General features: G+C 45.6%; 2 protein-coding genes across 3 annotated transcripts in view; one reads left to right on the top strand and one right to left on the bottom strand.

The window, feature by feature from the left end:
- Nucleotides 1-14553, top strand: part of LOC149364615 (guanine nucleotide-binding protein G(I)/G(S)/G(T) subunit beta-1) — a 33270-nt gene that overhangs the window by 12783 nt on the left and 5934 nt on the right. Inside the window, exons 3-7 of the mRNA XM_089574564.1 lie at nucleotides 803-948; nucleotides 2310-2603; nucleotides 5536-5665; nucleotides 8312-8383; nucleotides 11725-11941. Of these exons, the coding sequence (XP_089430690.1) occupies nucleotides 803-948; nucleotides 2310-2603; nucleotides 5536-5665; nucleotides 8312-8383; nucleotides 11725-11941 (859 nt within the window). The remainder of the gene's footprint in view (nucleotides 1-802; nucleotides 949-2309; nucleotides 2604-5535; nucleotides 5666-8311; nucleotides 8384-11724; nucleotides 11942-14553) is intronic.
- The window catches only part of LOC149364616 (guanine nucleotide-binding protein subunit beta-2-like), a 30993-nt gene continuing 28470 nt past the window's right edge, over nucleotides 12031-14553 (bottom strand). For both annotated transcript variants that reach the window (XR_016289206.1, XM_089574566.1), the window contains exon 10: nucleotides 12031-13283. The gene's annotated coding sequence lies outside the window, so the exon portion shown is untranslated. The remainder of the gene's footprint in view (nucleotides 13284-14553) is intronic.

The following is a 14553-nucleotide window of genomic DNA, read 5'->3' on the forward strand; positions in this document are numbered from 1 at the left end:
TTAAACCCCATAAACCAACCTAAACCAAACTTTGTTTTTGTTTGTACTCTTCTGTTTTCTTTTTTTTTCTTTTTGCTCTTCTGAATGGCATAAGCAGTGCCTTGCTCTGCTATCTCTGGGCTTGAGCGAATCGTAAAAAGCAAATATAAAAAAAACTTAGGGTCTTATTAACTATATTCGTAAAGAAGAAAATGCAATTGCATTTGGGAGTTGGGCCACCCTTGAAAATGAGTGAATAGCTGGGATTAGTGGGTATATTAAAGTGGATTCCTGGGGATTAGTGGTTGGATTAAGGTGGATTAGGGGGGTGTTTGTTGGATTTATTCTTGAACTGCGGAATGAATTCCCAAAATGCCTGTTGTAGTCACTAAATTTTTTTAAATGATCATAATTTGTGTAGTTCTGATTCTGAAAATATATTACTTTCTTTCTGTCTGGTCAGAATTGACACAAAAAATGAAATAAAAAAAAAGCAAGCTTCTTTGGGGGGGCGGCTTGCCCTCAGTGCATGCCAAGGTAATGAGTTGCAATGTATTGAAATGTTCTGTGAAAGGGTGCGTCACTTCTAATCGCAACTGCGTTAAATCTAACATCATTAATTTGTTTGCTCTGTGCAATTTAGGGGAAAACACAGCACTGCTGCATTTTGAAACCAAAGGCTATGCGTATGGCAGCCAAACTTTGAACCTGCTTTCTGGGTTATGCACTGCACCGTGCTGTTCTGTTACCATAGCGCGTAATGTTGGGGCAACCATGAGTGAAGTGCTGACGAATGTGGCGCCATGTTTCTTTCCTGCTGCAGGATGCACGGAAAGCGGCATGTGATACCACACTGGTGCAAGCAACAGCCAACATGGAACCGGTGGGCCGAATCCAGATGCGGACGCGGCGCACGCTACGGGGACACCTGGCCAAGATATACGCGATGCACTGGGGTTCAGATTCCCGGTAAGGGCACTTTATATCCATCCCTTCTTGCATCAGAACAACGTAATTCTGTGACATCATACCTGGTCATGTACAGGTGCTGTCAAAAGTAAATGGAAGGCAATATTAACGAAAAAATTTAATCATTGCCCACTCAATTCATTCATGCATCCTTGAACACATATGTGCCGACTAATTGTGATTGTTCGACTTGCACTGTGCACAAACATGGACCATTATGCTTTAGATTTAAAGAAATTGAATTTTTTTTTACAAAGTTGCCTTCCATTTACTTTTGACGGCGACTGTATAGTTAACAGGTGTGTAAGATTTAATTGTGCTGAAAAGAAAAGACCAGTTGCTGTGTTTGTGGTGCAGTGCTTGTAGCTGCAGCTGTGTGGCTATAGCTCTGCCCAAGTTTTGTCTGTAAAGCACATCACTCAAGCCCTCTAAGCAAGCCACAGCACATTCTGTACAGTCTCAAGCAGTTTAAAAGTGATCGCTCTAAGCTTGACCTAACTGGAGCTCTCCATGCCAGATCGCTTTCCCAAGGATGTGGCAGGAACAGTGCATTGGTATAGCTCACCCGTCAGTTGTCCCATTGTGCGCCATCAAATTTACTGGGAAATGAACAGCCATTGTCCCAGGAAGTCGAGTTTCATAAACGCACAGCCAGACACCATTATTTTACTTCGGACAGTTCATTAACTAGCTGTTCCCATTTTGGGAGGTAAGTATAAAATCTTGTTGCACCCTCACTGTAATGGCCAGAGAGCTGCTGACTTGTTGGCTCATGTGAGACCTACTGCACTAAAAGAAATTTGCTCAGAGTTGTGTAAGATTTCACAAACTCTGTCTAAGAAATCTGATACTCGAATATACACTGATAGCGGAACCAAAATTTTTTTCGTCCTGGCAGTTGTCCTGACCATTTCACTCAATTGCAAAAGAGAAATGCGGCACAAACGCAATTTATTACATTGTTGGACATCTGTATATCATCACTCGTGCATTGCCTCATGCTGGGTTTTACAATGTCTCCCAAACCATCTTTATTTTGCCCATTCTTTATGTTCATCTTTCAGCCCTTTTTGGGTAGCAGGAGGAGCATTCCATCAGTGGCTAGTTTTCTCTTCTCATATTCTCCACGTGTCACTCCATTGTCGGTAGTTTCAGCTTGAATCTTGTTTTCTAGTGAAAACTGATTGTACTTTATCATTGCTTTGCAGCACATATTCAGAATGCGAAACACTTTTTTCTGGCATTTTGTGGAAGTTCTGTGGTGCATTATCTGGTAAGGCTGTCGCTGTATTGGTAACGGTGTTGGCCGCTGTCCGTGCAGTTCTCTTGTGGCTCATTGCTGTCGGTTCTCTTTCCTGCAGCTACCTGGTGTCAGCATCTCAGGACGGCAAGCTGATAGTGTGGGATGCATACACCACCAACAAGGTGCATGCGATCCCGCTCAGGTCAAGCTGGGTGATGACGTGCGCCTATGCCCCGTCGGGGAGCTACGTGGCCTGTGGTGGCCTCGACAACATCTGCTCCATCTACAGCTTAAAGACACGCGAGGGCAATGTGCGCGTCAGCCGAGAGTTGCCGGGTCACACCGGCTACCTGTCCTGCTGCCGCTTCGTGGACGACTCACAAATTGTCACTAGCTCTGGGGACATGACCTGGTAGGTAGTGCTTCTAGTTTGCCCCCTCCTGAAGGGGGGTTCCCTTCGGCCTGTTCCATTGTCGGAAAATTGTGCACATGCTCTTGAAGGGGGTGTGCCCAGAATTAGGCGTAACCAGCACGCTTGCTTCTGTTAGTAGGTACCACAGTAGAACCCCCCGCTGTTACATTTTTCACGGGACTGCAGGGGGAAAAAAACGTGCCCACCGGGGAACGTAGTAGCTGGGGAGAGCATGTGAAAAAAACGTACTGCACTGTGTGTCGTTGTTGTGTGATTTTGATTTATAAAAAAAAAAACTTCTTGGGAGCGCAGCATGCTTCTCTGGAATTTGCAAAGCTCTTTGGCTGTCGCAATCGTTTGTACGCACAGAATGTCCTTAGCGCCCTGTGATGGCTATCTGTCTGCCTGAGTAGCAGGGCAGTGGGTGGGTGTGCATAGCAAGCGAAGTTAGGGCACACGTGCGTCTTCTGTGCTATTTTTGTGGCAGCTGCTTGAATCCTACACAAACGTTTATTGGAAACTAGGAATTGCAGTTTTAAGCTACAGGCGACAAGGAAGAGACAAATGGCAAACTCTCCCCGAAGTCAACCCGCACAACTACATCTCATAAAGTAGTTCCCACGCGGCGTAGTTTCATCTTTAATGCGTTCAGTCGTTCGCACTCGTGCTGAGGTCGCGGTGGAATTGCGCCAACAGCCACAGCGAGGTTCTCGCCGCCCATTGGTGTGCTTGGCATTGGCGTAGGTGTGACGTGCCAGAAGCCACCGAACATGATGGCGGCGAGGCGTTGTGGAGCGAAGCAACATTTGCAACCTACAGCAGAATTTCGATGATACGATCATAGTTGATACGAATTTTGAGATGACATGAATTCGCACAGCTCCCTGGCTGGAGTGCTCGTGTACAATGTGCAGATATTCGGGGTTTTCCGAACACTCTTCCACGCCACTAGGAATAATACGAACGCACCCTCAGGCATGTTCACTTGTGAATTCAGCATCAAGCAAGAGCGAAATTCACAGCTGCCAAAATCGCACAGTAGTCGCACATGATCTAACGACGCCACTGGAGTGACCACCACAGGGCCATCCATACCTTGGAGACATCAGGTTTCACTAATGAGTGTTGCACTCATTGCTCTGAAGGTTTGTCAACCGCAGTAGTTGGTCCTTGTCACTGACATGTGCAGCCTTCATATGCAGTGGGGTTTTCACTCATTGTAAGCCAATGCCATGATCCTCTGTGGACTGGTTAGTTTGTGATCGATAGAGTACAGTTTGTAGTTTATGAATGTGACTTGAGCATAAGTCGCATCCATTTCCTAATGTAGCTTTGTGTTTTCACCACTGGTGCTTCCATAGAGGTGGTACAAACTGGTCTGTGGGCTCCACAAGTCTCTCTTCATAGTCTTGTGGGGTGTGTGTTCCCTAGTGAGGGCCAGACATAACTGCAGGCACATAGTGCCCCAGTGCTCCCTGTATTGACACTGGTGGTCTCCTCGCTTGCTACACGGAATTGCAGTAGACTCCCGTTGAGACGAATTCTCGGGTAAGGTGAACAGTTCAGACCATTTGGTTGGTTTCCCTTAGGATTTGACTTAGGATTTGATGTAAAAAAACATCCACGTGCTTTGGTTAAGACTGACTTTCGCAGCGACCGCAAACCATGGCGACCTTGCTCATTGTCACCTGTGGTGTGTCCGCATGGCTCTGCTGAGGAAAAAAAAACTAAAAACACTTCCACTGAAAAAAGCACACCACTACAAGATAGCTTCCACGCACCTTTTCGGCAAAAGTGCATGCTTGCTGGAGCGCCCTTTCTTGGGGGTGTGGAAAAAGGCAGGGCACCTTGGCGTCTTGACAGTGCACATTAGCATACCTATTCCCGAGTGCAGTTGCCAGCATCAGTGAGCCATCCTAGATCTGCTCTGCCTTTCCTGCAAATCATTTCATGCTTGCGTCTAGTCATAATGACGAGATAGGATACGGCTAGCTTTCTTTTTGTTTTTGAGTTGTTCTGCGTTCTGCTTATCGTAAACATACCCAAGAAGTTCATGCAATGAGTGAGCTCCTTGTTAAATCAAAACTGCAGGGATTATTTACTTAGCGTTATAGCAGCAGAGCATGGCTCTGTACGATAGCAACATGGGCAAAGCCAAGAACTTTTGCTGCGTATGTTTTGTTGGATAGAGTTTTCGCTAATTGTATTGTCAGCTGTGCTACAAGCCCAGTAACCTAGTTGTAAAAGCTCGTCATGATTAACAAGAAGGCGTGCTTCTCAGATGAGGTATAGCGGCTGTGTTACAATGTTGGCCGTGTCTGTGAACATGTCGCCTAGCTGTTGTGAATTGGCACTTATCTTACGCAATACTGAAAGCGTTTCAGTATTGCACTTCTAGCTCTATTTCTTTTTGCATTCGTCATGGTGCATTTTATTGAACCGCACAGTGCGACCCGCAACACATCTCATACGATGGCAGCCGAGTTGTGAGGTAATGCTCTTCTTTCAATGTAGAGAAGTGATGTGTTGACTTTTATTCAGCACAAAAAATGTTGCCTACAGTATCCCTGCAAAAATGGCTGTGCGCTGCGCGGTGCCAATGCTAGTTAAGGAACACCATGGGGTTAAATCCAGAGCCCTTCACTGCAGTCTTTTACCCCTCCTCTTTTCATTTCTTACCTCGTGGCATCCTGTTTCAGGTGTCCACCCTGTGTGAGGTGGTTACTGCACCTTTTTTTTTCGTAACCAAATTATATTTATTTTATTCAGCTTTCTTCTTCACATTGCGACACATTATGATGCTGCAAAGTGCAAACATTTAAAATGGCAGCTACCATCACATTGCAGATCACATTGAGTGCAGTGGTAAATGTTCTACATTCAAAAGTGTGTGTGCTCACGTGTGTTTCCCTTCTTTGTGTGTGTTGTGCAGTGCACTGTGGGACATAGAAACTGGACAGCAGTGCACGTCATTCACAGGACACACCGGGGACGTCATGTCCCTCTCCTTGTCCCCAGACATGCGGACATTTGTGTCGGGAGCCTGTGATGCCTCTGCCAAGGTGTGAAGCGTGGGCCTCTGCCCCCCCCTCTCTTTCTCTCTCTCTCCTCCCAATAATTTATACACAGATAAAGCTTTGTAGGGAGGGGACCTTCTTTCAGTGTAAATGGTGTACATGCTTTCTCGGTGGAGACAGTTGTTTGTTGCTGAAAGTCAAGCTCTTTAATATTAGTTTTATTTGAGGAAGGTGCAGTAGAACTAGCCAAAATTTCTTCAAGCCACTGTTGAATTAATTACACGGCCACAACACAGTCATGAATCGGGACTCCCAACCTCTACACACGTGTGTACTCGTGATTTGGTGGATAGCGACAAGGGGGTGTGATGTACAGCCACATTTAGTCTTCTGTTCAAGGTCCTTTATTGTTGGAATGTTCAACGGCTTTGCATTGACCATTGGTCAAGTTCTTAGTATTGTTCTTAGTAACTTCTTAGTACTGTAAAAATATTTCCCTAATCAGTGAGGTTGTCCTGTGCTTGTGACCCAATACAGCCTAGCTAGCAAGCTCTCCCTCTCCAGCATGCAAAATTGTGGTATAGTTTAAATTGGGAAACTTTCACCCTAGACTTTCTTTTGGGGAAGGCTACAATCAATGTGTGTGAGTAGCGGTGGTGTACTCTTTCACGAAGCAATTGTTGATCCCTGTTGAGCAAAGACAGGCCCTTACAAAATGGAAGTGCTGCAGGCACAGAAATACCCGCATTTGCTCAGGGGAAAATCGTGGCGACCTGACATTTTCAGCACGGTTAAAAGCAACCTTCAGCCACTTCACTTCTCCTTGGTGTAAACAGCACGTGATAGTCAAAGACGCGCATAGCTTAGGGCACTGATCGCACTGTCTGTGATCTCGATGACAGTGTTATTTAGGTGAGGCAGAATTGCACGGCAGTGTGGAAGTGCATGCCAAACACATTGAGTTAATTATTGTAGAGCGTTCCTTGGAGTTTCCTGTTACCAGCACAAGACTCCGTTTGTCTAAATACCAAGTAGAACTGTTTTAAAATTGGCAAAAGCAGCAAACCTGGCCTGGGATGGTGCTCTGGTTGACGGATGATGATGTGAGACATTATTGGAAAAAGCACTCATACTCTCATTGAATGGCGGAAATAACGACTGAAAATGATGACTCTGTTCATTAAATGCCCAAGACCTAATACAAGCCTCAAAATTTAATTTTCACATGGGGAGTAGGCAGTAACATGTGATTCGTGCTTGTGTCATAGAAATCCTCCACTACGACACCTCTTTCTTCCTGTCTTCTTCCCTCTCTCCTTTGTCCCTTCCCTTTTGGTATGGTCTGGGTGTCCACTGAGATATGTGAGACAGTTCCTGTGTTATTTACTTTCCTCAAAAACCAGTTATTTTTTTTAAATGGCAGACAGAACAGGTACTTTAACACCAATTTGTTTTGGACGCAACTGAAAGGTGCTCGATTCCGCTACGGTTTTGTAATTAAAAGCTGTAGACAGTTTTTACCGTCAACTTTTTTTATCAGTGCATGTGCCCATTTTTATGTAGACCAATGCTGTAAACCATGATCAACGAAAGCGGTGGCGATTTCAGGTTAGCAGAAGCGATGTACCGATGACTAATATAAATCTCACCCTCCGGGACTAGTAATTATGCAATTTAATATAGAGTAGCATCCATTTCAGTTTCCACTTTATTTGGTGTAAACCATGGTGGTGGTCATGTGCTTCTGAGATGAAAACTGTGCGGCAGTGTTTTTCTTTAACGAAGTCAGATGCATTACTGCGCATTCACACTCTCGGTATGATGAACGCATAACTTCTCCAGAATGGTAAAGGCCTCTGTGGCCTCCAGCTTGGTTCAGCACAGTAGCAGTGGAGCCTCCTCGCAAGAGGCGTCACCGGGTTTAAAGAGGCTCTACCGCACAAACTGCAAACAGCGGGCAGTTTCGTCCCAGTGAAAAAATGGAAGCATCATGCAATGGCGAGGAAATGAAATAACCGGTGACACGCCTGTTAATATTTGAAACTGCTCGGAGCTGTATTCAGCTGGCTAGCCTATTTGCAGACGGGCCGCCATCGCCATGATCTGGAGCGAAATTCCGAAAAAAGAAACCAATGCTTAAATATAGCTGCACAGTTCTTTGGCACTGGGGCCATCCGAATGTCAACATGCGTGCCGTTGTCTGACGTAGTGCATGGGCACCTCTCGAGCATGATGTTTGACATGACACGGGATAGTGGCACCACAGCGTGGTCTATGGTCTAGAGCAGTTATGAATTAACCGATGTGAGCCCAGCAGCGTCCGAATTGACTTTGCATGGGGTTGGAACCTTGTTGGCAGTCTGAATTATTCGGATTTTCGAATTATTGAGGCTTTACTGTATTGTGCAACTCTGAAAAATCAGCCTGCGACAAACTGCAAAGATCGGGTAATAACAAATGCGTGTCTTGAACATTTCGTCTATCCTTACGAACTAGGAGTTGATCTGTGCTCACTTTTTCTTTTACCCTCGTATGGCACAGTCTGTATATATATTTGTGGTTGACATATATTCAGATGAATGGAGAACCTGCTTGCAGAGGCAGCTGGTGTCATTGAAATCAAAATAGCGCTCGTTTTTGTCCTCTGTGTGTTTTCAACGTGCCATGACCTCATTGCTTTTTTTTTTACAGTTATGGGATGTCCGTGATGGCATGTGCAAGCAGACGTTTCCCGGACACGAGTCTGACATCAATGCTGTGACGGTGAGCACAAACCACATCTCGCAGGGATCTGTGGAGACAGTTTTTGCCTTGTGCTTGCTCTACTAGACTAGACCTTTGGTTGAAAGCGGTGAAGTTTCTGCGTTATTTTTTGTCAAGTTGACATGGAAATACAGTCGAACCCCGCAATAACGAAACCGCCGGGGAAGGAAAACCTTTTTGTTGTCGTGAGAATTTCGCTCTCGCGAAAATGGACAAATAAGCACACCCATTACCTTGCAGAACGACAATTTAATGAAAAAAGTCACTTATTTTGCTCTGCTTGACATTGCTGTGCAGGAGCTTGACGACTCTGGCTTCGCAGCTTGATAAGCTATGCATAGCTTCGTCGTCGTCGTGGTCGCCGATAAAAGTCCGTATAACGTCAAAAGCATCAAGCACATCACGCGAGCTTACTTGCTTACCTTGTGCTTGGTTTTCGCAATCTTCGTCGTCACTCGCCTCATTTCCTTTGCGCACACTGTCGATAATAGCGTCGTCGCTGAATTCCTCATGATGCCATTCTTTGATTTCAGAATCGTAGAAAGCAAGCTGCACGGGATACTGAACTCTTCCGCAATGTCCGTCTTCTTTCTGCCTTTTTCAGCTTTGGCGATGATCGCAGCCTTTTCCTGCAGCGTCAAAAACTTGTGCTTCTTTACAGGAGGCGGCATGTTTCCGACAGTCAAAAAACAACAAAAAACACTGTACACAAGCAAGTCGCGGGCGAATTTGGCTTGCACAAGGCGGACGGCGAGATAGCATGGTCGGCGCACTAGCGAAAAGAAAAAAAAAAGGGGGTTCCTTGCTCTTCCCCGGTTGGCCGGCGGTGTCGTCACGTGAAACGTCGCGTGCGTGCATAGTCGCCAACAGACGGGCTAGCAAAAATCCGCTTTCAGCGGGCAAAAAAAAAAAAAATACTTTGCTATCATCATCATTACCGAACCAACCGAAAGTAAACAAAAATGTCTGCGCCAGTGCTTGTTGGCAGGTGAAATGAACGGGCCCGACTTGTCGGATGAGTGTGCTGCTGCAGTTTTGCCCATTCTATGTTCCCAACTGGCTGATGTGCCGAAAAAAGGTTGCAGATCACTACCTCAAACTTTCGTTAATGCGGGACTGCTTTTTAAAAACCCTTCGCTGTTGAGAGGGGACAAATGCATTGAACCCTATGGGAGTTCGCCGGGGGTGCCAGAATTTTTCGTTGCCGCGAGAATTTCGTTCTTGAGGGCTTTCGTTATTGAGAGGTTCAACTGTATTCCTGTTCTGCCCAAAGGGTCTGAAATGTGCACTCTGGGCGGTACAAAGTCCTGTATTGCATGATAACATCCATGGCTATGAGCAGTGCTGTGATGCTGTAAGAGCTGCTGAATCGCAGTGCCTTGAAAATAGTGAAATCTTATAGTAATTCATCCTGAAATCTGGGAGTGTAGTCTATACTTATGAGTAGGGCTGCTTCAGTGCACCTATTGATTTTTAGCTTCAAGAAGACTTTTTTTTCTTCAACAGCACACATGCTCCAAATTTAGGGTCCACACTTCATGGTCCAAGAAGTTCTGCAGCTTTTAAAGCTTCCTAAATACATTTGGGTTGCCGATACTAGTTTTGAGTTGCTTGAAGGCTTGATTGAAGGGGCCCTGCGATACAATTCTACAATTCGTGCACGTGGTTTTCATTATTTGCATGTAGAATATGGTACATGGTGATGCTTTAGTGCAGAGTGGTAGTGTCGAAATTGTAACATTTAAAGGGCCTTTGAAACACCTTCCGAGGATAGCGCATAAACTCGCTCAATTACTGCATTGTGTTGTCGTGAGCACCCGAGCCAAATAATACAGTTTTACACTCAGCAGAGAACCCGCAATCACGCGCGAAGGTTGGCAAGCCCTTCCCGGCGACTTATGTGTATGCGCTCCTCCTTCGCTCGCACCTCCGTATACAAGTTGAGAGGTGGCTATTGGCTAGACTCATTCAGACTCCAGGCAGCTACCATGGCCGCGACCAATAAGCTGCGTAGCTCCAATGGGTCTGGAAGCTCGGCCCCCGGAGGTGGGCCCGGCAGAGCAGTGCTGACCTTCCAGTGTGCAAAAATTGACGAGAGGAGAGGGAAAGACAGGCAGGCGCTGAAATTCAAATGTTGACAACAGATAACACGGCTTTTACAGAGCGCATTAAAAAATTCTTCCCGGACAATATTCGTAAAGCAGCATGCTTTAACATCCCAGGCATACCGCAACTTTATTAGAGCCCCTTTCAGAAACAAGTGAAATAGCAGTCCCATTTTGTCTTCAATAGATCACTGTGCTTTTTTTTTTTCGTTTATAGTAAAGACATCTTCAATAAACACAGTTATTGTAAAGTGCATCTGGCCATGGAGACGTACTTTGTGCAGAATGATGTCATCGCGGAACGTGCGCAGCGTAGTACATCTGAGAGCCGTAGATATGTAATGGTGTAGTTGCGAGGCAAACATTCAGAGGCAAAAGAATACCGCAGGCAATGAAATGGAGCTCTTTGACGTAGCTTTACCACCAAACTCATGAGCTGCGAGGAGAAGCCAGGCCTCACGGCGACTAGCCAGCGGTGTGCTGCCATTAGGCCGCCGGGCAGTTTGTCACTGCTGGTAGCATACGAAATAAATTGCGGGGCTAGTTGGTACTTCGTGCTTACATTCACATAGCACGACAACGGACACTGACAGCGGGGGACTCGGAGTCGCCGCAAAGCGCTGGATCGTAGAGAAGGATAGAGCTCAGAGGACTAGAATGCTGTATTTACTTGCGCGATTTGCGCAGCCCCAAATTTTCGCATAATTTGCACACCTGCTTTTTAAGATCCTAATTTAATGGAAAAAAGTGCACAAATTTTGTGAGTAAATGAGCTAGCTTGCTGAAAACGAATTACTGGGCTGGTTGGTTCTGCAGGCTTACATTCACACAGCTTGACAATGATTGCAAACAACAGGGAGACAACACAAAAGCACTGTGATGTCTCCCTCTGCTTTGTGATGTCTCCCCGTTCCCATTGTTCATTGTCACGCTGTGTAAATGCACGATAGCGTGCACTGGGTTACAGATAAGCTTATCTGTTGCCTTGTTTTGTGATATATTCACCTATTTCGGGATCCTCTTTGAGTTCGATATATCTGGGATCGATTGTATTTGTACCTTTGTTCTGAATATAACTTCAAGCACATGCTGAAGCAGATGAGAAGCGCATTGTATTGATTCAAATATGGCACTTGTAACCAGTAGCACAACGTCAGATTTGTGCTGGAGTGTTGCTGTGCATGTCCATAGTGATGCAAACAAGTTTGAGTGGCTCCTCTGCTTTGCGCTTTCCAGTTCTTCCCCAATGGCTATGCGTTTGCAACGGGGTCGGACGATGCCACCTGCCGCCTGTTCGACATCCGGGCGGACCAGGAGCTGGCCATGTACTCGCACGACAACATCATCTGCGGCATCACCTCGGTGGCCTTCTCCAAGTCGGGCCGCTTGCTGTTGGCCGGCTACGACGATTTCAACTGCAACGTCTGGGACTCCATGAAGGCCGAGCGTGCAGGTGAGCCTCTTTTTTTTTTTCTTGCATCCACGGCAGATGGCGAGCCCACAGATCGAACAGGAACACCATGGCATTTCAGCCAGAGCTTTTATTCGGACAAGAACGAAGTGCTGGTAGATGAGGTGAGATGTGGGCACACACTTATCATAACAGTGGGCATCCTTGTTGTGACATGAATGCATACAGTGGAACCTCGATTATACGTCCCCCGGTCATTATACGTCCCCCGGTCACGGGGGGTCAGTTTAGATTTTTCGAATCTAAGCACCCCCTCTCACTTTGGGCATCGCGGTCGTGAACAAAAGGGGGTGCTTAGAATCGAGTAAATACGGTAGGCACACTTTAGCCAGTCGATAACCGGTGCGCCTTAATCTTTCCACCTATCAAGAAAACCGTGCGAGCCGCTGCTCACGGCAGCCTCAACGGCCATTTTATCTTGCTGGCAAAAATGTGCTGCATTTGTGTTCCGGAAAAAAAAAAAAAAAAAAGATGACGATGAAGTTCAGACGTTAAAAAATGTCACGCTTGATTTTCGATTATACGACGGTGTCGCGCGGTCCCCTGAACGTCGTATAATCGAGGTTCCACTGTACTGGCCTCCCTTACAGGGGGACCCTGCTCTTCAAACTTGTTTGTTTCGAGTTTGATTTGCACCAGATGTTCATGGTTTGTGTAAGCCAATTCAAAAGATGGAAATATCTTTCTCTTAGATCGAATAGTGCTTGCTAAGACATTTCTATTATCTGTTAGTATGTTTGGAGGAAGCTTGGCGATAGAACGTTGGATCACATGGAGATTTGCCATATAAAAACGACATAGTGTTCAGTAGGCGAACATTGTAGGTCTTCGAAAACTGGGGTTGCACCTTGTCAGACTTTTCAGAGAGAAAGCCCATCTTAATTCTTGGGGCGAATGATTTGTTTTCAAAATTTACATGAATGTTGAATTAAAGTGATTCTTATGTTTCATTTTTCAAGCAAATAACTGGGATAGCGCATTTAGAGCTGAATACACTGCCTCCTGCACGGTTTCACGTATGCCAGAATCGAGAAAACAATGTGTTGGCTCGCATTTATGACAAGGCCAGTAAAATTCTTGCCAATGAATTCCTGCTGGTTTCTGATGTCGGCACGCAGTTTCCTGTTGGCGCAGTTGTGCATGCAACAATGAGGCTTCTGTTGAACTGGTTGCACGTTCCGGAGGCAGGAACCCCCTGGGCAAGCTCCACTACTCTGTGGTCCACTGTAGTAGTTGTCAGTTGTCTCGCATGAGTATCAGCTTTGTGGTAGCGCTGTAATTGCAGCCTGCCACTTGTTGCCGTGTGTTCGTTGCTCGTCTTGCACTGCAAAATGTTAAAAAGTGAGTTAATTGTTTTGAGGTTACGTATGGCGCATGTAGCGAATTCATGACTGCCACTTCTGACCACACCTCTTTGTCTAAAGGCGCATTTTTCACTCAACTGTTGGTTGTCAGCCAGAGCTGCTAAGTTGTCATTCCTTGGGTCCACCATCATGATTTCAGCGTCTGTGTTTTGTGGAAGTCACTTCTTGTCATGAAATCTCCATCAACTAGTTGCATGCTTGAATCTGTGAAGCACAGTGTGCATGGATGATAGGTGGTTGAAATATGGAGCTTATTCTCCTACAGATATGTGCAGCTTCACTGCTTTAAGCCAGTGTAATGCACAATTTGGTGGTACTTCTCTTTCTTTTTCTTACTAAAACTCGCTAATAGATGTGGAAATGTAGCAGGATTCTCCCCCACCCCATCCCTTCTTCTTTTTTACTTTTTTTTTATTGGTTTTGTTCCATAAAGCCCTGCTGATCCTTAACTGGCATTGGGTGAAAGACTGGCACACTGTTAACTTGTTCTCAGGGTGTTCCTTGGAACATAGTGAAGGTTGCGATGTCGTCAGTGCTTTTGCTGGTTTGCGGATCTCTGAGGCTGGACCACACCGCCATCCACTTCCCTTCAGTGATCACGGAGTCCTTTTCATCATCAAGTTTGAATTGAGGGGGGGGGGGGGGAAACGGTCCCGTGTTTCAACTCGGGGAATTTTTTTCAGCACTATATCCATCTTTGATGCAGGAATGCTTTGACTTAGTCGTTATATTTCTTGTTTTGACTTTATTACCTTACTATTTTACTGTAAGCTTTTCGCAGCCTCCATTCAGTCAGCTTTGGTCATTGTTGTTTCGCTGTAGGGCTGAATGTGTGCTGAAAGCGTGAAGGCTGACAGTATTACTGAGAATTGTCAATTAAAGGTTGCAAGAACTCGCACTTTTTTTGTTCTTTCCTCTCTGAAGTTGTAGCCTCAGTGCTGTGCTGCTTCAGTACCAGGAAAGGAATGATAAATTTACTGTTATCTTGTTCTTTGGTGCAAGGGGAAACCAGTGATATGCGTTGTATATATAGCCTGTTCCTTGCAGTGCATTCTTCAAATAACATGTCAGAGAAAGTCTTGCTGCACGTGAACAATGGAAGAACTTGTTTGACAAAAATGTGAACAGCGTATTAACAGTTGGCACACGATAGCACAATTTCTGTGATTTCAGTCTAAGATTGATCCCAAGCAGCACATATAATCGGCCCAACAATGGAAATGGATGGTG

The sequence above is a fragment of the Amblyomma mixtum genome, chromosome 2 (assembly GCF_055824585.1).
Source record: "Amblyomma mixtum isolate Tamu chromosome 2, ASM5582458v1, whole genome shotgun sequence".
NCBI lineage: Eukaryota > Metazoa > Arthropoda > Arachnida > Ixodida > Ixodidae > Amblyomma > Amblyomma mixtum.